The 25656-nt window shown below is 44.6% G+C and overlaps 1 protein-coding gene across 3 annotated transcripts in view; it reads right to left on the reverse strand.

Annotated features, from left to right (window-relative positions):
* The window catches only part of fars2 (phenylalanyl-tRNA synthetase 2, mitochondrial), a 134602-nt gene that overhangs the window by 40206 nt on the left and 68740 nt on the right, over positions 1-25656 (reverse strand). For all 3 annotated transcript variants that reach the window (XM_084940306.1, XM_084940303.1, XM_084940305.1), the window contains 2 exons: positions 6225-6385; positions 134-309 (listed from right to left, as the gene is read on the reverse strand). In XM_084940306.1, coding sequence (XP_084796432.1) covers positions 134-309; positions 6225-6385 — 337 coding nt within the window. The remainder of the gene's footprint in view (positions 1-133; positions 310-6224; positions 6386-25656) is intronic.

Raw genomic sequence — 25656 nt, forward strand, 5'->3', positions numbered from 1 at the left:
TTTGCAGTGTTTCAGAGCTGTTCCTTCTCTCATTAGGACATAAAAAGATGAACCACTGCACTTATTTCCTGGGTTAAAGGGCAACTGCGGTGTAATCCAATCAAACTTTGATTTTGTGGATGGGTTTTCTTACTTTGGGTGTGTGAAATTGTCCACGAGAGACACTTTCTCCACCAGGTCTCCTCCGATGGAGCGCACCAGCTCGTAGAAGTCGTTCTCTGTGAAGCTCTCTCTGCCTGCCTCGCTCTCTTTGCCGTCCGGCAGCCAGAAGGAGATGTCGTTATGGAGAGGTGGGTACTTACTGAGCGTCTGAAAAACAAACGTATAAAACAACAATGACTGACAACTCAACTTAAAAATGTTCACTGTAAGCAATGGTGGAAATATTAACTGATAATTTCTCTTTATAAAAAAAGTCCCTGAAAAACAGAGCTAGGCACACGATTGGTTCATTGTGTCGATAGATAGTTGGTTGCTTAGGTAAGTAACTGATTAGCCATGGAGGTAAGTAGGTAGGTGGTTGAATGAGCATCTAGGTAGGTGGGCACTTGATTGGTTCATTAAATAGTGGTTAGTTATCTAGGCAGGCAATTATTTAGTCGTGTTGGTGAGTAATTGATTACCCAAACAGGAAGGTAGGGAACTGGTTTATTGCATAGGCTGGTAATCACATGATTGGTTAGTCATGTACATAGGTGGGTGGGAAAGCAATTAGTTGGTTGTGTAGTAAAGCAAAGGAAAGGAATTGGTTGTTTAGATTGGCAGTTAATTAATTACTTAATTAGTTAGCCATACAAGTATGTAGCTAGGTAGTTGGTTAAGTGTCTACATGGGTGGGTACTTAACTGGTTAGTTATCAAAGTAAGTAAGCAGGCAAGGAGTTGGTTGGTTGTGTAGTTATGTAAGTGATGAGCCATGCTGGCAGGTACACAGATTGGTTGGTTGCAAAGGTGGTAGATGAATGTAGGTGAGTCCTTAATTGACAGGCACGCAGTTGGTTGTTTGCACAGGTAGACTGGCAGGTATGTAACTGGTTAGCCATGCTAGCAGAGAGGCTGGCTGGCAGGCTGGTTGTGTAAGTAGTTAGGAGGGTGGATGGGTAGCTAGGTCATAGGGAACTGGTTGCTCTGCATTAATATATTTTAACTAAATAATGCAATGATAATTAATGTACCCACTTAATAGTTGCAAACTATATGATGGATTATATTTGTAATAGTTTTATGTTTAATTGATTCAGTGCTAATGTGGCATAACGCTGTTGTTTTTCTGCTGGTTTAGTTTTGTAACGTCTTCATCTGGATTCATGTATTATGTGCAGATGCGTGGCTGAGGTTATTTGTGGCTGATGTTTAGGCCCTGAAGAATAGTTTAATTTCACAATAACACATTATGAGTTATTAATGATCCTCAAAGATGTTGAAATTTTACTTTGTGCACCACATTGATTAGTTTTCGTACATGTACATTTATGGGATATTTGGACTGGAGACTCATTAGAATTTCAAAGTAAACCAAGCATAAACACAAAGATGTAAGGACTGAAGGGGTAATCAGCACATCAACTGCAGAGATTGAGAGAGGAGGTGAATAAAAATGAGCTGAAAGTGCAGATTCAAGCAACAAAAAAGAACTCAAGAATAACAGACGAAGAAATGTGACAGAAAGTGGAGAAGAGAAACAGCCCGACTGTAGGAAGAAAGAGGAGAAAGTGCAGCAGAGAGTAAAACACAAAGACAATAACACATTAAAACTTAATCGGGACAACAGAATACATGTGATGTTTTATGCAGCGACAGACTGAAGGAGAGATTCCTATCATCTGTCACTTGTTTATTATGCTCAGAATAACTTGCACAGAGTGAGAGAAGCTGCTGTTATTCCTGCTCCTGAATGATATTTTCTTAATTTTCTCTCCATCTTAATGCTATTCATTGAGACACATCAATCTGTGTGACACTGGCAAAAGTCAGAACAAAACAAGGAACAGTGAAATATGCCAACTTACTGTTATTTAGTTATCTTCTGTAGAAACTGGACTGTAGTTAGCTCAATTCAAAGGTGGAGGTAAAGAACAGCAAGGTGATCAGTTGGTTGGTCAGTTTGTTTCATATGTTATCAAAGACTAGTTTACTTTAGTTAACTGCAGGAGGAAGGCAGGTGGTTCAGTGATGGCTCAGTTAGCTGCTGTTTGGGTTTTTGTCAGTGAAGGCTTGACATTGGTTGGACAGTCAGTTGGTGGTTGGTAGATTTCTGGTTTGTTACCCAGGATGAAAGGTATCACCAGTTAGCTGTAAGTTGTTGGTTTAGGAAGTGGTTGGTTAGTTGCCTGCACATGTAGGTGATTAGTTAGACAAAAAAGTCAATTAGTGGTTAGTTTGTTTGTTGCGGTTTAAGACAAGTCGTTGGTTGGCTGGTTTGCAAAGTAGATGGCTGGTTGTCAAGGAACATAGACAACAACTGGTTAGCTGTGTAGACAGCTACACAGACAGGCAGGTAGGTAAATGGTTGGTTACACAGGCAGGCAATTGCTTGGTTAGGTAACTAGGAAGGTAGGTAGATGAAAGGTTGGCTGGTTAGCAAGAAAGGGGCCTATTGGGCAGTTGGTTGGCAGGTAAAAGTTGGTTGGTTTGCTGGGTATACAGGTTTGAGAAAAAGTGACGTCTGAAAGTAGGTGGTTGGTTGGTTAGATAGGTTAGTTGGTTGGGTTGCTGGTTGGGCAAGCAGATAAGTAACTGATTGGCTGATTTTGGTAAGTGTTAGTTAATTATAAATGAACTGGAATCTAACTTTATTTATTCATCTATTTGTAAAGTTGTAACATTTATTTATTAAGTGCTTTTCACAAAGCGCTGCACATGAAGGTTAAATAAACAATTCATACATATTTCAGTAAAGGACAGAAGTAAAACTGGTAGAAGAACAGAGAGAAGAACGAGTCTCATTTGATATTTTTATACTCAGTCGAGCGTCAGGGAAAGACTTTGGCACAGCAGGTGGTAGGTGAGGAGAGAAGTATCCACATATTTCTGACCATACTGTGCAGACGTATGGAGGGAGGTGAGCCGTCTGTTTACACTATAATAGTTTAGTGGCACTGCACAGCTCCCTGAAGCCATTTGTGTGTGTGCGTATACAAACATACACACCGACACCCAAGGAGTCTATTTCCTGTTAGGCCCTGGGCGGTCACAGTTCATTACCTGTGGATGTGGGGGCCAGTAAAGGCTTTACGGGGGAGAGGTGGAGAGCCTCAGCCCAGGAGAGGTGAACTGACCCTGGGCAGGAGATGAGCCATGCTCCCCGGGCCCCTCTGGAGAAACAGGGTTTATCAATAAAACTTACAGGGCTGTGAGGAGGACAGCAGGAGGACAGCAGGAGGACAGCAGGGTCGCTCCCTCACTCCTCACGTCTTCAACTTAACAACACTGATTATGTGTTTATTGTAATTTGTCAGATACAGTTAAACCTTTATTGAACGCACTCACTGTGGGCCGTTTCAAACGCATTTGCTATTTACAATTTATTTCCTCTCGTTTCCTTCAGTTTGTTCAGATCAAAAGAAAATGAAGTAAGATTATTACCAGCCGACTCAGAGGACGACATAAACTGAGTGAATATTTGTCCATGTGAGCTGACAAACTTCAGCTTAAGAGTAAAACTTTGTTGATTCTGTCACAAAAGCACAAAAAAATTGTGGTCCAGATAAGTTCTGAAAGTACCGTGCACGTGATTTCAGCCAACTGGTTGTTTGGTTTGTTTGCTAGTTTGGTGGCTGTCGGATAAAGAGGTCAGTGGGTCTTTCGTTGCATGTTTCATTGGCGCTAAAAGTAGAAGATTGGTCTGCCCGCTAGAAATAAAGGTCATCAGGGTCAGGTGGTAGGAAGGTAAGGACGTGATTGGGCTGCCAGGTAGGTGGCAATAGGTTGTACTTTGGAAGGCAGCAGTTCTTCTCATCAAATGTTTGACTGGTTTGTTGGGTATTAAGGTAAGTTGGTAGACCGGATAATGAAGTTAGTTGGTCATCAGCTGCTCTTTCTCATTGTTGGTGAAGGGATGGGATTGGTTGGCTGACAAGGAAGAAAGATTGTGTAGGTCAGCTGGTAGTTAGGTGGGGTAAATACAGGCAGATATTAGCTGTACAATGGAGGGAGGTGTTCTCTGCTCGGTTCAGTTTTTTGGTTTGTTGGTTGGATGTTAAGGAAGTTGGGTGACTTCTTTGCTAGCTAGGCAAGTGGTTTGATTGGACAGCGGTTAATGAAGGTTTAGCATTGGTTGGCTGAGTGCGATGAACACGTGTTGTGAAATGGTTCAAAGACGCTGTGTTTGGATAACGTGACACTGGTTCATGTCGTTGTTTTCACAAACCACCCTTCCAGCGTCTCCTCTCTCTCTTCATTCGTACTAAAGTATCTTTCAGCACTTTGTTTCTTCCATTTAATCGTTCCTCCTCCACTTTCCCCTCTCAGACTTCGGTGCCTCTTTAGTCATTTACATTTTCCTCTGTTGCCTGTTTTCCTGACACACTTTAATCTGTTTTCCCTCTTCCCCCCCCCCCCCCCCGCCCCCACTTTATTTCTCTTATTTATTTCAAGCATTTCTTTTTTTAATCACTTCCTCAAACTCGCTTCAGTATATTTTTTCCATTAAAGCTGTGTTTTGTCTCTCATTTGTCCTCACTAATGTCACCCCCTACTTTCTCTCACCTTACGTTTCGCTCAATCCTTTTATTTTTTTTTACATCTAAAGATCTTTTATTCAAATAACTGCATTTAGTCAGATTCTGCATCTATTCTTATCCTCTTCTTTCCTCTGTCCTACCTCTCGCCTCATTTATTCCTCATTCCCTGCTTCCTCCCTCCATCTGTTTTCTGCCTCGTCCACCCCCACCATCCCTCCTCTTCATCTTCCTCCTCTCTTTTCTCCTCTTTGCCCTCCAACAGTCACTTGAAATGTTCTTTATTAGTGAAGACGAGAGTCGACAAAAAGCACCTTTAGTGGGGACGGAGTAACCGCTGTGTGAACCTGCACACACCCCACAGTGTGTGTGTGTGTGTGTTGATGATGGTGGGGTCAGTGGAAGTGACTGGTGCCGGCTGATGTGAGCCCCCACTGTCAACATGTTTTATGCATGAGGTTAAGAGGCAAGAACACACACACACACGGAGTGAGGGTGTAAAGTGTAGTTACAGGTAGGTGGGCTGCTGCTTTGTCACTGGCTGGTAGGAAGTATGTGCGACTCTCGATCACCACGGCCCACAAATAAGAAACAATCTGTTTGCAGATTTTTAAAACGGTGGCTGTATAACAAGGAGGACGTTGTTAACGGCAAATTAATTTCTGCATTTGTGAATTAATTCACGACGGTAGAAGACTGTTTTTATTACGAGAGACTCGGGCTCGTTATTGCATCTGAAGGTAAACTAACCGAGCCAGCAGTTATTACAGGTTAGTGATGAACACACAAACACAGACACGGTGTTGTAGCTGAAGAGAGACATGACTGAACACAGCAGAGACACAATAAGACTGCACGGAGGGTAAACAGGAAGCAGAGGACAAAGGAAAATAGAAATGAAACGAATGGACGAAGGGAAGTGAGGAGAGCAGTGAAGAGAGGAGGGAAGAAAAGATAAGGTGACGAAAGCAAAATAATGGGACTGAAACAAAAGGAAACAAGATCAAATTAAGGGCAAGGGGAGGAACTTTCATTAATGAATGAAAGGAAATAAGTGAAAGGAAAGGACAAAGGAGAGGAAGGGACATAAACAGAACAGGAAAGAAAAGAAGACAAGGATGGAGAAGAAAGAATGGAAGACAGACTTTAGCTCTTTCATTCTGCACGTTCATCCATCTTTAGGATGGTAAATGGCCTGTATTTGTAAAGCGCTTTACTAGTCCCTAAGGACCCCAAAGCGCTTCACACAACCAGTCATCCACCCATTCACACACTGGTGATGGCAGCTACATTGTAGCTACAGCCGCCCTGGGGCGCACTGACAGAGGCGAGGCTGCCGGACACTGGCGCCACCGGGCCCTCTGACCACCACCAGTAGGCAACGGGTCAAGTGTCTTGCCCAAGGACACAACGAACGAGACTGTCGGAGCCGGGGCTCGAACCGGCAACCTTCCGAACCAAGGCGAACTCCCAACTCTTGAGCCACGATCGCGTTTATTTGTGAAAATCTGCTCCTCTTCCACTCAGGTGTGATGTTTGTGTCTACCTGGAAGCAGATGGGTTGGTGGATGTCCTGAACTCTGAACTGTTTGAGGAAGCGCTCGTCCTGACTCCAGAACAGCCGGATATCCGGGATGCTGTAGAGGACCATCGCCAGCCTCTCCAGGCCCAGACCGAACGCCCAGCCCAGCTTGTCCCCCGCCCCCGCTGCACAAACACAGAACATAGGAAACAGCCGTCAACAGACAAGCTAACGAATCACTTTAGTCAGTCAGGCGGAGGAAGTGCTCTGTGGAAAATACATGCAAAATAAAAGCATCACACTTCTCTGTCTAGCACCTCGCTTTCATCTGATCTCTGAATGAATGAGTGCTGATGAATAAAACAGTTTAAGACCAAAAAAGAAGCACTTGGTGGAGCGTTTCACCAGCTCCCGGGTCGTCTGGGGTAAAATCTACTGTTTTTATCAAAGCAGTCTTACGGCTTTGAAGTTAATATGGCAAAAATATTCCACCCACTGTCGGCCCAACTGCACGTTTAAGAAGTGACGAAGACGTAAGGCTCACCATCAGATAAGCAAAGCACCCTCCCTGATCACTTATAGTCTAAATATGCATCCAATCACCCGAAGGCTTCAGTCTCTGAAACTCTAAACTCGCAACGAAACACAAACCTAAAATTACTCATTTCTATTCTAGTCCTTCTTTATAATAATGTGTCAAACACATCTGACCTCGTCCAAAGAGAGGCCATGCTGACCCCATCTACATCACCTTTAGGTAAAACATGGACTCCCGATGAACCACCACACCATCCTAAATCAAACACGACGCAGCCGGTCTGTCGTCAGAGTCTGAGAGGACAAAGGAGGAAGCAGAGCGTCTGAGCACGTCTCGCTCAATTTACAGAAAGAACAGATCTCAGCACCGAGGGTATTTTTAGAAACGGGGACATTTTGACCAGTTAAAACGATCTGTGAGGCTTAGAAACCTCAAAGATTTGACAGCTCGAATCACAATAGCAAATTTTATCCAACAGAAATGTAAAAGTATATTATAAAACCCAGGATGCCTCATTGTTCCATACACCATATATTTATGCTGAAAGTTCAGTTAGCTTCTTCCTTAGGACTTCCTTTGGCCTCACTGGAGACTGGTTGGTGACCCCAGGCTGTCGGCTGAAATCGTCCATACAGAGGGGACCGCACCAAAGCCCTTCCTGTGATTGTTTTTGGTCGTGAGCAGATTGTTGGAGTGGCTGTGGTTTCCACAACTTTCCAATTACTCTCCAATCAGCAACGATACGTAAAAACACACTTGTCTTCATTACCACTCCGACCAACAGGGTTCATAAAGCCGAACCTTTACTTTCAAAGCGAATGGTTTCTGTTCTTTAGTTTGTGTGGCACTTTTCACAGTTTCACTGCTGCTCCATGAGTAGTTGGCAACTGCCATACAAACCATGGGCGACCGGAGCAATCCAACATGGACCAAAGACACCGCAAGGAAGCTTTTGGTGCAGCACCACCTTTGCAACTACTTGCCGACCTGTTGGGGAATCTAACCCTATAGTGACCTGCGGTTGCTCAGGGGTCTCAGGTCTGTGAGACTGTCCTGTTTTTGTTCTCAGTGGCGTTTGTTAGGACACGTGATGTCTGTGAGGTTTTCTGATACTTTGGTTCAGGAATTGTGAGGACATTTTGTTTGGTCCTCACCATAACAGGAAGGCATACGTGTGTGTGTGTGTGTGTGTGTGTGTGTGTGTGTGTGTGAGATACTTCAGTGGACTCCTCTCTATTATTCAAGACTTCAACTTAATGCTGTCAATAAATCGTTACAACCTTATGTGACCGCCTACAACACACACCTGTGCTCTCTCTCACACACAGACCTGCTCTCTCTCTCTCTCTCTCTCTCTCTCTCTCTCTCACACACACACACACACACACTCTCTCTCTCTCTCTTTCCTCAGTTATTTTTGAGACTTCATTGATCGGAGGGGAAAGCTCTCCTCCGGTCTCTCTGTGTGATTCCCTGAAGGCAGCAGATGGACTAAAGCTGCTGTTTGTGGCTTTGCAGCACTTCAGCAGGTATGGCCGCCTCCTCCTGTGTGTAAACTAAGCCACGTGTAGACAAAATGCCCAACAAGAGTTTGGGCAGCTGAGCCCGACTCCTCAGACTCCTTCAGGTTTATCTTCACAGAGCAGAGGATGGATGGAAATCAGCACGGTGGTATACAACAGTAACATACAGTCGTCATCGTTTGATCAGGATTAATCAGGCGATAACTCGACCTTTGGACGTCTTCTCATGTCCTCGTTAATCAAAGTGTCCTCCTGTCAGCAGACTATGAGCTGAACCTGCTCCTCGTGACAGCAGAGAGTTTGAGACTTTAGAGGAGGACAAAATCAGGAGGCCAATGAGAGCTGCACTGCAAAAAAGGAATGCAGAGAAATAATTGCTCTGTCTTGATTATGTTGCTTCCATAATTGCTGTAAGCCATAATTGCAACTGAAAATAAATTTCCATGGATTGCACAGTAATAAGCGGGGGTAGAGACCGAGTCCAGCAGGACTGCACTCTGAGACTGGAGAGCAGGCTGCCGGCCAAAACAGCTGTAGTGCTGCTTAACATTGATTCTGCAAGTCTGTGAAACTCTGCTGGAGAGACGAACAGCGTTCCTCCTAAAAACATTCCCACATTTGATGAGAGTCAGAGGTGACCGCACCGGCCCCGAATCTCTCTCAGGTGTTTGTTTGGGTGGAAGACATCCCAATAAAATCCTGGAATTTCAATCCTCAGAGCCGGAGCTCAGACGTGAACACGGTCCACGGGTCAAGCTCAGGAAATCCAGTTACCACAGGCGAGTCCAAGAGGCCACGCCCCCAAACATCAAGTGGTAAAACAGACACAGAGGCCCAAACAGTTTTTTTGTCAGGGCGTAAACATGTTTATTTCTGCTGTAAGGCTTTAACATGGCAGTGTTAAAGCTCGAGCCCCTGCTGGACGTCAGAGGAACTGCAGCGAACTGTAAACATGAGACTGTTCAGGTGTGTCAGTCGGAGCGCTGTCATCAGGTGTTTTTTTCTTTCATAAATCGAACGTCTGACATTTATTATTATTGAAAACCTGAGCTAGAGCACAACCTCAGAGCAAAGTGATTAAATAGTTCAAATGTTCATACTGATGTTTTCTACATAAACACTCTGATATCTAAAATGACCTGAAATGATCTCTGAGCCCGACGCTGTCAGTTTAAGAGCGCGCCGTCACCACTTCCTGTCAGTCACGGCGCTCGAGATGCTTTTCAAACGGCTGATTTTTCGTTTCAGAACAAAACTCTTCAGCTGCTTCGAGGCAGGTCAAAGCGAAGGGCAAAACCGCTCGGTGGAATAAAGGATTATGGGTAAACCCGAGGATTTCAGGCGCTCCGGCCTGGGACCCAGATGAGAGGGAAGGCATTCCTCTCCCTGGGATGGAGACTAATTGAGACAAACCTATTTCCTTTCTGAAGCACAGACCTTCCAGAAATAGAATCTATGACCCCGTCAGGATCGAAATCCACAGTTTAAGAAACAAAGAGCGGAAAATTTTCATCTAGAGGGAGGAAAACATCCGGGATTTAACTCCGAGGAGAAGAAGAATCCGGCTCTGTGCTCATCTCTTAAGCTACAGAGTTTAAACTGAAGACACAGAAACGACATAAAATAAAACATCCAAAGTCTAAACCATTTCACGGATCTGGGTAAAAACAGCAGGAAACAGGAAACACAGATAACGGCTGCTTCAGAATAAAAGCCTCATCTCCAGAGGATAAAACATGACTTTGTACATTATAGTCCCTGATGATGTCACAGAGGGCACTTCCTCACACGTCACATCTGGTTTCAAAGATGAAGAAATGAAAACAATCAGCCTGAATCTGTTAAACCAGTGACCACAGGGTGGCACGCAGGCTGATGGGCGGGCCTTTGGACGTCTGCAGGTATTTAGCATAGAGTTAGTTAAGGCAGTCGTCTCCAACCCCTGAGTCGTTTGGTATGTGAGAGTTGAGGCTCAGGTGTAAAATTTATGGTTTTCAAGGTTTTTATCGTAACTCTGTTTACCTGGGTCTTTTCTCTTGTGTTGTAGTTGTGCGTCTTATTTTGAAAGAAATGCTTACACGTTACCATAGCGACCTGAGAGCATTAAGGGGCAGAGAGGAGGATGTTACTCTCAATGTCGTTGGTGCATTTCAGGAGGATGCTGCTAATAAAGTTACACAATTACACAGTGAATTCATATTTATTATTATATTTACAAAATATCAGTTTTTTCTCGGTCGTGTCGTTTTATTTTGTTGGATTTATCTACCACACCTTAAAGGCCGGTCCGTTGGGAACCGCTGTGTTAAGGAACTGGACACGATGGCTTCACTGGTGGTTTAAATGAAAAAAACCCACAGACACCAATAGGGATGGGTATCGAAAGCCGGTTCTTGTTGAGAACCGGTTCCCACTGTTTCAACTCCTTGGAATTGTTTGCCATTTTTGCAAACGATTCCCTTATCGATTCCAGTCGCCCCAAATGACGTCACCACGTTGCGGAGCGTCATTTACCTGGCAGGAAACACGGCGCCTAAGCTCAACGCTCAAAAGTTTGGTCATACTTTACGAGAACGGATGACAACAGGGCAACTTGCAATACTTGCAAAGTAGATATTTCATTTAAGGGAGGAAACACTACGAATATGCAAAAGCATTTGCTCACAAAACACGCGATGACCTTAAATGAATGTCGTGTTTTTAATTCCGCTCCGGACTCGTGAATCTCAACCCAGCAGCAGCGGTAACGTTTGCACGTCCTCTCCCGTTAATGCAGCAGGTAAATAATCAACTAACAGTGCATATTATGTTAGCGCGATCTGCCTTATTACAAAACCTGCCATCACTGTGCATTTAGGTGACCATGATGAGAGACAGAGTCTGGCTCAGATGCTGGCAGTTCTCGCTGCAGTCTACCGGTAGCGTCTCCTTTCAGGCCAGGATAGACGAATGTCACCGAGCAGTGACTCAGTTTGTGGTCAAAGGCTTGAACCCATTTGCCACAGCAGATGATTTTCAGTAAGTGAACGTGTTTAATTGTAGGCAGGGACATTACTGGATATTCTTGTGTAATTGCTACAGAATAATTTATGTTATACTTTGTTATTGCTACAGAAGAATATTTATTTTATTATTTTACATTTACAATTGTTTTTCCTGGGGACCCTGTGACACCCCATTGAAGAGCCGTAGGCTGGATCTCTTAAGATCTCACTGTTGGGTTTGTAAGGCCATGTTACTGCTAAATTTCTATCTTATTCAAAGAGAAGATATAAAACAAAGTTCTAAGCTAATCGACCTTAGTGTTCTCCTTTTTTAAAAAGAATCGATAAAGAACCGAATCGTTAAACAGAATCGAAAATGGAATCGGAATCATGAAAGTCTTATCAATACCCATCCCTAGACACCAACCAGGTTCACCAGCTCAGCTCATACATTTGTTACTGTATGTTAACCAGGTGAACAGTATTATGACTGCAGCATCTTTACTATGTAAAGTGCTCGAGGTAGCCATCACTGTACAAGTGAACAAATCTCCAGTCTGAATTCTGTCTTTGCTCCATTAGACCAAACTCAACATTAGAGCAAAGATAAAAGCTCGTCATCGATTCATGCTGAAGGTTTGCCGGTGAATCGAGCTTCAGATCGGCGCGTCCACCTTCAGGAACACTCGTCTCCACTTTAATCCCATCTTGTTAGGTCCGTGTTTCACATGTGAAGGCTTCAAATCCCTCGGAGCCGCCTCCTCCTCCGCGTGGCTGAAGAGGATTTAAGCAGTGAAATCAATACCGGCTCACGGCTTTTAACTGGATTAGACCGGCCGCTGTGTCACATGGAGCGAGAAGGTAATCAGCCAATCAGACGTTGTTAATAAAAGCTAAAAGGTAAAAGCTTGTTGCCCTCGGGACTTTGGTTGGAGGAAAAAGGTTGAAATGCTGAACGATGAGATTTACTGTTGAAGCTCCAGTTTGGAGTCCATTTGTGGACTTCGTTTTATGATTTCACACAGTGTTCCCGAGGACACGGAGTTCCTCCGGAGTTTCATAAATGGGAAATACTCAAATAAAGCACTCGAGCATGCACTGCTTTAATGTGCGTCGCTGAACCTCCTGGCGCCACTTCCAGGGTGCTGTGGTGGCTGTTAAGCGAAACTGGAGTGAAAGATTGCAAATCCCAGCTCATTAAACCAGGACCAGGACCGGGTTCTTCCTCTGGTCTTCATCAAACAGCCGGAGCTGCCAAAAAGTTTACAGACGCAAAACAACAGACCAACCAGCTCCACCTGCACGAAAACAGGTTGTTATCGGTCCCACCGAGTCCGTGAAGAAACTCAAAGAACACGCAGCACCGACCGACAGGGAGAGATTAGATTCGTATCTGTTTTGCATAAATCTGCAAAAACAATTAGCTGTGTGGCGGCGGCAGCAACGGCGAGGCCTCGGGCCGTCATTCGGCTTTCAGACTCATTTTCTGAGGTCAGCCGCTCAGCAAGAAGTGGGCGGAGAGGCCCGGGATGTAATCCCGCTATTTTTCTAAACATTTGTGAGTGGCGGCATTCAAATAGCTGTCTGTTAATGGAAAACACACCCAGGGGTACACACAGACACACACAGACACACACACACACACACACAGGTGGGTGGACGCAGAGCGAGCTGGAGAAGAATTACCTGCTTTGATTGGAAATGTTTCTGCTTATTATGATGATGTGTAACCTCCCTGAACCCCCGTGGGTGCGTGAACGAGTACACGCCGCGCCCGTGCACGCCAACACGCAAACACACTTCCTCCTTTACATCCTGGTCCCATCGGTCCCGGTCCAATCAGCAGTCGGGGAACGTGGTTTCTATGCTAATGAGCGCGGGGTCGTGGGGTCGAAGAGGATGAGGGACCGCACTGGAATAAATCTCCACTTCATGATAGCGTGCGATCAATCAGACTCACGACACTTCTCCTCCTCATCCTCCTCATCCTCCTCATCGCTGCGTTTCTTTTTCTTCTGCCTGCTCCTCCTTCACCTCCCATCTCTGTCTCCTCTGCATGTTTCCTCCCTCTTTTATTTGTTCACTAGTTTTCCTTTTCATAAAACTCTCCAGCATCTTTCCTCTCGCATCTTTTTACTTCATGTCAGATTGAAGATCTTTCATCTCGTCCTCTTGTCTCTATCTGCCTGCAGTTTTGATTTAATGAGCAGAAACTGATTAAAATCCTGACTGACGACTTTTATTCCACAAAGAAAACAGGACAGAGCTCTTACTAAGATAGGCAGGACGCATCATCAGGCGCACTGCATGGACTCCATTATTCACTGATAATTCACCGATGAACACCCATCATCTCCAGAGAGCCCAAAGATGATATCTGGCCGCCCTGCAGCTGTTTAAGTCCAGATGTTATCTTTCCTCTCTGCCTGCAGCCAGTTGTAGTCTTTTCCTGGAGCTTGTCAAAGCAGTAAAACGGCCCTTTAAAGGGTCTGTCCACAGAGTGCCGTTTATTTCAGAAGCCTTGCAATCGATGCTTCGTCATCCTGCATTCATAGATGTGGTTTTGCTTGGTTTATTGAGCGATGAGCTCCAAGTTGTGCTGAGGTAGTTTGGAGTGCAAAGGCTTTAGGATGGAATGAGAAACCTTGAAAGTCTGAAGGTGGATAAAGCTGCAGGGACCACTCTTACTGGGAATGAGCTGCTGCCTCAGTTTGATCGGTTCAAGTATCTCAGGAGGTCTTACTCACGAGCGGAGGAAGAGTGAAAGTGATGATTGCCAGATTGATTGGTTTAATTGTCTGCTGTGGTGAAGCGAGGTCTGAACACCGAGGTGACACCAAACTCCTGAGCTGCAGATCAAAAGGATAAGATCGAGGATACAGGACGCAGAAAGCTTCCTCTGAAGCTCCTCTTCCTCATAGACATAGGCTGAGGAGCTCGGTCACCCAGCAGGACATCAGAGTAAAGACACCGACAAGAATCTGACTGGGATGGATCCTGAGTGACGTGTTTCCTGTATGACCAACCAGGAAGAGAACCTGATGCAGATGCTGGTGGCTGGAGATAAGGGCGCCTGGAAAACCGTCATGTATGTCTGTGGGTGGATGATGGATGGGTGAATGGATGGATGAAGGATGGGTGAATGAACCAATAGATGGATGATGGATGGGTGAATGGGGGATGGGTGGTTGATGAATGGATAGATGAGTGGATGAGGGATGGATGAAAGGATCAATAGATGGATGGATGGGTGGTTGTTGAATAGATGGATGGATGATTGATAGATGGATCAATAGATAGATGGATGGATGAGGGATGGATGAATGAACCAATAGATGGATGATGGATGGGTGAATGGGGGATGGGTGGTTGATGAATGGATAGATGAGTGGATGAGGGATGGATGAAAGGATCAATAGATGGATGGATGGGTGGTTGTTGAATAGATGGATGGATGATTGATAGATGGATCAATAGATAGATGGATGGATGAGGGATGGATGAATGAACCAATAGATGGATGAGGGATGGGTGGTTGATGGAGGGATGAATGGATCGATAGATGGATGGATGGATGAGGGATGGGTGGTTGATGGAGGGATGAATGGATCGATAGATGGATGGATGGATGAGGGATGGATGGCTGATGGAGGGATGGATCAATAGATGGATGGATGGCCTGAGCTCCATCACAGTAGCCTCTGTTGCACAGGTAACCTTCCATGTTCACGTCTCGGGTGGAGGTGGTGTTTGGTAGCTGGATCCTTGATGGTGGAGAGCTTCATGCCTCGGTGGAAGACTCGGTAAGATTTCGTGCTGCTTCAGCCGGTTCAGCTCTACCGAGTCCCTCGTATGTTTTCCGGCACTCTTTAGGTTTGTGGTAAACTGACGCCTCCTTTTTCCTTATTGTTGCCCTCCAACAGTTTTACTCCAAAGAGCTGATTTTGCAGTGCACACTGCTCCAGGTGGGGTTGGCGGTCCGGCTCCTTACTGCTCCCAGCCGGGCAGCAGCTGTTCCCACGGCGACTCCTTCAGATTCAGTTAAGGTCGCATCCAAGGTTGTCTTTGTACTTTCAGATTCCTCGTTTCTTTATGCATGTGCTGACAGTCTGGTCCAGATGTGTGATATGAAGTTCTCTGACCTTATTATAAAGACCTAATAACTAATAAGTAACTGTAAAGAATCTGCATATTTGCATACAGACAAAATTAAGTACTTTTCCATCTTGTCCTTAATCTCTTCTGTATGTTTCTCTCCCCTCCTTGCTCCTCTTCTTCCTCCCCCTGTCTGGTATCAGTTCCTCCTCCTCTCTCCTCATCTGTCTCCATTCCCTCCTAATTATATTTGCCATGAATATATTTATGGCTGCATTATTAGAGACTGTGCAGCGGTGGTTGTGGTTTTAAGCTGCAGGATCTTGATTAAGCGTAATGATTACACAGGCCGCCGTGACAGAAAACACACCTTGTAATTGGACAGGGTGACTGCAGGTTTGTGCAGATGAAATCTGAGACTTCTTAATGCTGCAGAAACGACTGTAAAACCAGATTCTCCCAATATCCGATTTTTAAGTGAGGAGAGAAACGCTTCGTAACGAGAAGAGCATTTCTCTCATGGAGAAATACTGACCTTTCTGAAACCTCTGAAATATAATTCAGCATTATAATGCTGCATTAAAAGAAATAAGTGCTTTTATCTACAATAAAAACATCCTCTTGAACCAAGGAGTTTCTTTGAACACACACACTCTTTGTGAAAGAAAGAAACTCAAATATAAACCCCTGAGGTTTAGAAGAAAAGCAGCCTGAGTGATGTCAAAATCTGGGATTGTTTTCATTTCGAGCTGGACAGAATTGCCAAACTATGGGAACTAAATGCAGTTTATAAAAGAACAAACAGGTGGGAATAAATCACTTTTACATGTTATTTAAATATTAAATAGTAGGAGTTCATTATTTACAAAGTTCAATCTCAACAAAGTCTCAAAAACCAGCTGGTGATGAAACTGCAGATATCCAATATCTATTCAATCGCCCTGCAAGCAACATCTGACCCAAACAGTCCACAGGCGACTGTAGGACTTGTTTCACATCGAGGTCTGCAGCATTCACTTATGCACAGCTCTCTGAGCTCTGGACTGTTGCAGCAGTTTTTGCTCTCTCAGCCGTTCTGTTGCAGATTTGCTGCTGTGCTTGGACCACCGTCCTGTTCATGACCCAGTTTGGACCAAGCTTCAGCTGTGGGACAGACAACCTCAGCCTTTAATGGCCTCAGTATTAGCAAAGTGATCTCCAGTGTGTATGGTATTTGTGAAATATAGAAAAGCTTTGTAAAGTTAACATCCTAAGGACATCCTGTGTCCTCCCTTCCCTTTACACCAACCACCTGTGTGTTTATGTGTTTTCTAGTTTAGTTTTAATAAATTACCTTTCATGTTTTGTGATTACTCAGTCTTTATCACTTACTTTGAACCAATTTGTGACAAATGGGGGGCCTGTCCGGGATTCAGAATGGGGGACTTATCTTCCTGAAGAGAAATAAGCATATATCTATCTGATTAATAACTTTCACAGAAACCTACACTGTATTTATACCTCATTAGTCATCGTGGTGTGAAGAGCTGTGCTGTTTGTCAAGCGTTGAATCTCATCCATAAATTTTAGATGAGTGGAGGCTTGCAGATGTTGACGCGGTTTATCAAAGAGCTTTAGGGTGTGCTGCCTGCATCAGCGGAGTTCAGAGTTGGATTTGGCGAAGAACCAGCTGTCAGGGGCTTTAGTGCAGATTTATACACTGGAGGTTCGAGGTGCAGGACGGGTCTATGAGCTGGAGTCCTGTGGGCGGGTGACAGATCTGAACTGGGGGGGTTAGAGGTTTATGATTGGTCGATAAATGGCAGTGCTGCAGGTTAACTCGCTGCATACATTTAAGGGCGCACAACTGATCGGCTCACTGATAATCTGAGGTGCAAACACGGCTCTAATCCAGGGTTAAAGGGGTGCAAGGCTGTTTTTTAAAAAATAAAAAGTATTTTGGTGTTTTACGACCAATCTTGAATACATTGACCTTAACCCAACCACGTTATTCCACTGGGTGTTTAGAGTCTATCAGGTTCAGGTTGATCTATAAAGTAAGTAAATCATAAAGTAACTGAGCCGGTTTATAACCCGTGCTTAAGGGGAAATTTGGATTTCTGTGAAGTGAAGGTTACACTGTTATAGGACTGATTTATGAATCTGAGGTTTTACGCTGTGGACTGGTCCATAAAGTGAGCTTTTATGTTGGTATAAACTGGAGATTTTGGGATATAAGGCTGTCTGTACACCTGAAGTTTCAGGCTGGTGGACTTGTTTACAACCCGAAGTGTCACAGAGGTCAATAAGATGCAGATTCAGGCTCCAGACTCGTGGAGTCATCGGGTTTCGAGTGTCGGCGAGGGGAGTCTTCGCCTTTTTGCCACATCAGATCTGAGGTTCTTGAGCCTGTCAGCTTGTCTGGATCATTTCAACCACAGGGATCGACAGCGAGAGCCTGAGAGATGCTGCACATCACCCAGAGCTGCCGGCGGATTAACTGACGCTGCGGCTAATGAAGAGCTTTCAACATAAGAAGAATCACACATCTGAACCACGAAACAGCCAAGCAGCCGAGGAGAGAGACGGCAAAGACGCCCGAATGACGATCAAGAGCCAGTCTGAGTGTGTGTGGGCGGAGCATCACTGAACTAAGCCGCAGTGTGGCGCAGACGTCAGTCAAAACAGATTGCACGACACCCATCGAGGATAGATGGCCCGAGAGCAAATATCAGTCTGTGTGTGTGTGTGTGTGTGTGTGTGTGTGTGTGTGTGTGAGAGAGAGAGAGAGAGAGAGAGAGAGATGAGACAACCCTCTCCCCTCCCTCCTTCTACTCACACACAGCTCTGCAATGCCAGGCCTGCTCCCTCAGCCAATCAGGAAGGCTATACAAAAGAGCGGCGAGGGGTGGGTGGACTTGTGTGTAGCCGTATCGCTGTCTGTGGATGACGTCATTGTTTTATGATCACATGACGTCAGCACTGACGCGCTGGCGTGAGTAATGTGGCATCTGTATGCAGACTGATGTGTTTATGGAGATTTGTCATCAGTAAACAAGAACATGTTAGTATAGAGTAACATCATGTCATCACGCTGACAACCACCAGCTGAGGAAAAACCAGGACGTAAACATCTAAATCATCAGAAACTGCTGGACCAATGAGCATCTGAGACACCTGAGGACACCGGACTAAACCACCACGAAGGCCTTTTTCTCTCGTGTGGTTCGTTCACTCTGCTCTGAATCAGCTGATGAGTCTGTAAATGTGCATTTTTCTCCATGTTTTGGTTTCTTTTCACACACAAAACTCAAAGTGAACTCCAGCTAACTGCAAACCACATGAGGCCGTTCAGTCCACACACTGCAAAAAACGCCAATACAGGAAGAAGCTGAGGCTACGCATGTGCAGTGAGGACGCGGTTAGCGGGTATTATGTACTCTGCAGATCTGTGGTCATCTGCAACATCCCAGAATACAAAGCTACAGGCTACAGGAAGCCATTTAGCTCAAACTTGTAGCAAACACCTGACAGTCGAGTCGAATTTAAACAGACTGAAGTGCTGTGGTGTGGAAACATCTGAAAAAAGACTAAAATCCCAAAGAGTGGAACCAAACAAAGAACCAAACTGCCTGAAACACAAGAAAACAAATCAAATAAAAGTGAAAAGTTAGAAAATGATTAGAGAAGAAACCAGCCATTAGAGCAGGTACTGAACCAAACTAACACTACAGACAACAATAAACTTAAAACATGAGTGAATGTGTTTCACTTGGTGAGAAGCACTGCAGAAAATATTGAACTATAGCAGCGTTTAATTATCAGTAAATACTGAAACCCAGTGGGATTCCCAGAGTCCAGAAAAAACTCGGCATGAACACCAAACAGAGCAGACAGCAGATGCACTTTGGAAAACGAGGAGAGACGGCGCCAAATGGATCCCATGATGGGCACCAAAGACACCAGTAACACCGTTAATACAGCAGAGTCCAAAATAAAGCACTGAACCTGGAGAATACTGGACCAGAGCAGGGCAAAAACACACGTTTAAAAAACCCCGAGAGTATCTGAACTCGGACGAAACAAAACACAAACTGGAGCAAATCACGAGGTCGTGAAAAAATCCAACCCCCCCAAAATAACAACGAATATCTGAGAAGCTAATAAAACTCGAGCGAGTGGCCGTGCAGCCTCACTCGTCCTGCAGTCTCACAGAAGAACCTCGGAGTAATTACATGAAAACTTGATGGATTATCATTGAAACTTGTGCTGATTGTGATGTTATTTAATATGCATTCACTGAGTTTATGTGCATATATTTTGTTCTTTGCTTCCCACAATCTCATTTGCTATTTGTCAAACTCCAATTCCAACACGCCCTCATTTTTCATTCACTTCATATCTTCCCTCCTGCTCTTTGGCATTCGATCACTCCACACTTTCAATTATAGTTTCTGTCCCTCTTCACCTCCATCACTTCCTCCTCTCTACACCTCCCCTCTCCGACCTCTCCTCTTTGCTCTCCATTTACATTTTTCAACCACCTATTTGTCGCTCTTTTATCCCCCCGTCCTCTTCCCATTCATCACTCTTCTTCCTAAACTGATCCCTGCTAGTTCTTCTTTCCCTTCGGCACATTTCCACCATCAATCCTTTCGTCTCTTTTGATTCGACCTCAGCTCGCTCTCTCACTCCATCATCCTCCTTGTTGTTCAGATTAATCCTGAATATCAGTTTCAAAAAAGAATCCGCTGCAGAATTCAGCGTTTCATTGGCCATCATCCACCCCGAGCTCCTCCCTTTATGTGGCTGTTTTCCACATCTGTCAGTAAATGAAACATTTCTGCTATCAATTACAAATATTCCATGTTTGCATTTCAAAATAAAAGCCTGATGCCAAGAATAAGTAGAAAATTGGTTCTTCCATCAGCCCCAGTTTCAGACAGCTACTGTATTGGACCAGTTAGAAAAACAAGTTAATGGGAAGGCCTCGGAGGCTCGTCTTTTCACCTCCCCACGTCTCACTCAGCCACACTCTCATCCGTCACCATTAGCAGTCCTAAATAGACTATTGGCAGCCTCCACCAGTCTCCCAACGCTATGATTTATAGATGGAAACTCTGGCTGGCAGCTCTCGAGGAAGGAAATATGACTGCAGTGTAACATGGGAGTCAGACAGGCAGAAAGAAAAAGGGCAAATGGACCGTTGCTCATTAAATAACTGAACTCAAAATGATCATCTGCTCCACAAATGTTGCTGTTTTGCTTTTTACATTCATGACTTTGTGCTGTTGGACATACTTTAGGCTTTAGGCTCTGCACACATAAAGAAAATAACTGTAAAGCACTGTAGATATAGACTGAGAAAAATACTGTTTAATGAATTATTCATGTGTAAGGACGTTAGCTACAAACAGAAAAGTGGAACATGTTGAGCTTTTTTCTAACTGAATCTCCAAACATTAACTTTTCATGAAGAAAAGAACGGCTGCCTTCATGGTGGCAAAACTGGGATTAGATAATCCAGTGGGTGCTGGACAGTGTTGGGCAAAGTACTTTGAAAAAGTAATTAATTATAGTTACTAGTTACTTCTTCAAAAAAGTAACTGAATTAGTAACTGAGTTACAAGACTCTAAAAGTAATTAATTACTTGAAAAGTAACTATTGCGTTACTTAAAAACAATGTTTAACCCTCTGGGCTCCAGCATATAATCGGCCATTTTAACCACTTTGATGTTTCCTCCACATTTCACCTTTAAAAACTGTTTATTTGCCTTGTTTGGTCTCATTCTTTTCAGCACAACCTCACGTGTCTGAATTTACAGTCATGTTTTCATTTTGACAAACTGTGTTAACACAATTGATCTAAAATCAGACAACAAACATCAAATCAGAGTAGAAAAAGTTATATTTTTACTGTAACAACCACAAACATGTTTAATGATCATATTTCATAACTTTAAATGCAAATATAAATTGTGAACGTTACAATCATACGCACAAGTTTTGTAAACAAAGTTATTTGCATCATTTACCTTTTACCTTTTTTAAAATAACCATTTCAAACTGTTTACAGAACAATCAGCTGTTCTTCAATAAGATGCCACAAATTATTTGTGCCACTCCAAATATTTCTGTCCACTATAAAGGAAACATCACAGCCTGATACCTGCAGGTCTGACAGCAGCAGGTGTGTCACTCCTGTTTCTACCTGGAGACAGCAGTCGCCTCATTGTTCTGACACACAACACAAAACTATCCACAACACTACACACTAACTACACAAGACAACACATTAACTACACACTCCAAACACGCTAAACGTCACAAATCTCTCACATCTCAAAACTCGCTCTCTCCTAAATCTTCCCCCTCTTCCTAAACAACCAAATGTCAGGTTGCCATATCATTTTTGATTGGTCCACATGGTGCATTTTTCCACCAACACGAACCGGCTGTTTTGTGTTTTTGTTTATTTTTTGCTCATAAGCAGAGAGGTCTCGCTGCTGTCCTTAGACAGTCAACATGAAACTATTGAGGAACAAACACGCGTATATATTGTTCATCATGACTCTGGTTTTACTGGCCTATCAACACAGTTTATAAACTGGTATATGTCACCTTGTTGCTTTGTCTTTAAGTGGTCATGTGATTGACCACGACTCCTTTATTCTTCCTCAGTCAAACAGCAGCACTCGTGATTCTTTTGCCCCCTGAGCTCCAGCTGTTGTGCTAGACAGTGATCGTGATCACCGTCCGCGGGAGCGTAGCTGCTTAAAGCTGCAGCGCCCAGATTACTTACAGCTACTTCCTGCAGCTGATATAAGATAACGCGACCACGTTTTGTTGTTAGTAACGGTAACGGCGTTGTATAGTAGTAATTAGTTAGATTACTCGTTACTGAAAAAAGTAGCACTGTTAGTAACGCTGTTACTTGTAACGCCGTTATTCCCATCAGTGGTGCTGCTTCACTTCATCCACAGCTACAGACAGACAATAAGAGACCACGTATGGAAGCCATCGCTTGGCCATCAAACATGAACGCAGTCCAGACGTCCAGTTAGCTGAGGTGAAGGCTAGCACACAGCTAGCACCTACGGACATTTAAACATGGGCGTCTACAGGGGCCGACACACTGCTGGAGCCTCTGCTGGACGTTAGAGGAACTGCAGCTTTTCAGGCCCAGAGGTCATTGCACGATGAACGTCTGTTTTCGAACTACAAGTGGAAACCAGAAAGCTTCCAGTATCAGAAGTGTCATCTCTGACCTACAGCTTCTGGATGTTTATTATACAAGCTGCGTCACACAGGCATGGAGACCGGTCATTAGGCGTTTTCATATAGCGCCACATCACAACAACAGTCACCTGAAGGTCCTTGGTAAAAACCCTACAATAACATAAGGATAGGAAGCCAGTCAGTGGGGAAAAGTGTGTAAATATGTCACTGGGTGAAATCAGTCAAAGAGGTCTGCCGAGGTCGCATGTAGTTTGCATCGAAACGCCAGCTGGCCTGCAGAACTCTCCAAATACCTGCCAACCGTTAGCGAAACTTGAAAACATTTGTCTTCAGAGTAGAAGCTGCAACCAGCAAGTTTCAAAGAGCACAACCTTTACTTTGAAGGTCTCCGTTCCAAGTTTCCATCGTGCTTTTTCAGTTTCACTGCCACTCGGTGAGCAGACAGCGAGTTCCAGCTATGCCACAGAATGGTCGCCTTCAAAGTAAAAGATGCGACTTAGCACTGAAACCACTGTTTGAAAGAAAACCCTGAAATCAGCGTCCTTGACCGCTATGAGGAATCTCCATCCACTGAACTAATCAGTGGTTATGTCATGTATGTTATCACTTTAGGACAAAGACCTTCAGACGGCGTGCTGGACCGGAGCACGCCGTCCAGTGTTTGCTCGTCCATGTGTTTGCTCGTCCATGTGTGACAGGAGAAGCTCGTATGACTCATCCCTCCTTCATTAAAGTTTCCTTCACAAAGTTGCAAAGTGCTGATTGTACCAACACAGATGGATAAATTTCATTCTGCGTGGCAGAGTGTCACTCTGGATCCAACCGCAGACGACGTGTCTGAACTCTCAAACGTGAGCTCTCCCAGCGGCGCCCGACTCGGCCTCCAGTAATGAATATGGATCACAGAAACAATATATGAAAACAGTCTGCGGTGGCCGCCTGTTATTGAGCCTTGCTCCTGAATTAGTAATGAGGGCGGCATAAATTATGCAGCGTGATTAGTAACCAGGCAACGTGCAGGTTTACCTCGCCGTTTATAGATCAGTGGGGTGGGAGGGGCGGGGGCGAGAGACGGATCCAGAGGCCCGAGAGGGAAAAACAGTTAAATCAGCCCAAAGCAGGCGGCGTTAAAATGGATGTCAGCGGGTTTCAGATTCAGTTTTCAGTTGTGGACGCGACGCTCGCAGCATGGCGATGAAACTCGCGCTAATTAAAGACCCCCGAGAGCACAAGTCCCTGTGACCTTTATCTCTGAGAGCGAAACACCACCTTAAGAAGTTTTTGATCACATTAGCGTACAGGTGCATGATGCTGTGTTTACCTGTGGAATATTTCCAGGGTATGAACAGATAAACATCGTCGAGGGACGGATCCTTGGAGTACGCCGTCCACGACCGAGCTCGATCGAGCCGGCTCTGCGTGGAGGGAAATCGTACTCGTGGAAAGAAAACGTGAAAACCGTCTGAGGAGCTGATTTATTAATGTCCACCATCAGTCTACACCTGAAGCTCCACCTTCTGGTCCCCGACCTCTGACCTCGTGTTTGTGCTGTTGGAGCATTTTTACTGACCAATAACATGGCTGCTGTGAGGTTAGCTCACAGCTAACTCTACCAGCATGGACCCTGTATAGTCACTTCCTGTTTTATTTTGAAACGACCCACGAACATTTTCTACAGTTTGATTTATTTTGTTGGAATGTTTTTAGTTTTTTCTGGATTTCTGAATCTTATTTTCCGGGTTTTTCGTTTGTTTGCCACACGGACCTCCGAGTACTTGATCAAACTGAGAAAAGGACCCGGTGTTGACGGGCTGCTGTCGTGATGTTTCTACACCACGAGGAGGGAATACAACTAAAGGTAACACCACCCAACACAAAGAGCTGCAGGTTTGTGGCTCCTCAGAATAAAACGGACAACAACACCATCATCACTTTGTTTTTACTTCAGTCATCGCCTTCCTTCCTGAGTGGGCGACGCACACAAACGTGACTCATGAGTCCACAAATACTGCAGTTGTTCTTTTTCACCACGATACCCACTCTACGTTAACGCAGACACTCAGGTACGTGACGCTGCTTCCCACTGCTTTCCAAAAATTCACCTCCTCCTCTCACTCCGTTTGTTTTCCTGTTGATTTCACCCGTGCACACACACACACACACACACACCCTGCAGGTGTGCGAGGCGATCGGCGGCGCTGCAGAGATCAGGCTGTAATTACAGGTGGATTACTGCGAAATGGCCGGGCTTTGGCGAGGTTACGCGGCGACATGTTCACACAGCTTATCTGCCTGATCCTCTGTTTAGTGGAGGTTAAGACACTCTGCCATCTACACGGCGATAATCAACAGTCCCCGAACACCCGGCGAGGTTTCAGACGGACTAATGAGAGAGGCCGAGAACCGCGCAGGTTAGACAGAGGAGGAGGAAACGCGAAGACGGGAGAATTTCTGCAGTGAAAAACGAGAAAGTCACGACAAAGAGACGGTGACGGACGTCTTTGTTCCGTCCCAGGAGGCAGGCTTCAAAGAAGACGCCGTCAGTCAGTCAGCTGATTCCTGGATGTGATCAGACTCACGATGCTGCACAGACTTGATCAGCTCTGAAACACGTTTTACATTAACAGCTACAAATACTCAAAAAGGAGTTCGTCAATATTTAACGGAGCGCTTCTTTAAACCTGCCCGTCCTACTACACTTCATTAGAAAATAAAAATAAATCCTACACCTGATTATGACAAAGAGTTTTTAAAAACGCACGTGTTCCTCTAACCAGAGCAAGTTATTGTGGGAAATAATGACTTTATAACGAGACGTGATTCATGATCCTGCACGGTCTCTATGAACTATGACCTTATGAACTCTGGTTCGGCTGTGACGCCTGTCGAGTGATTTTTATGTGAAGTTTCAGCAACGATTTAGCTGCAATGCTACGTTGTTAGCTTGATATGTTTCTCATCACCAGCTAATCTGAGCCACGACTCCAGCTTGTGTCCTGGTTTTACTCCAAATGAACCACAGCAGTGCTGCTGTTTCCTCAGTTACCATCCTGCAGCCACTGAGCTCGTCCGTGAAGGAGGGGCGTGGCCTCTGTGA

This window comes from Perissodus microlepis, chromosome 9 (assembly GCF_051167445.1).
Source record: "Perissodus microlepis isolate ML-2025 ecotype Zambia chromosome 9, ASM5116744v1, whole genome shotgun sequence".
Taxonomy (NCBI): Eukaryota; Metazoa; Chordata; class Actinopteri; order Cichliformes; family Cichlidae; genus Perissodus; species Perissodus microlepis.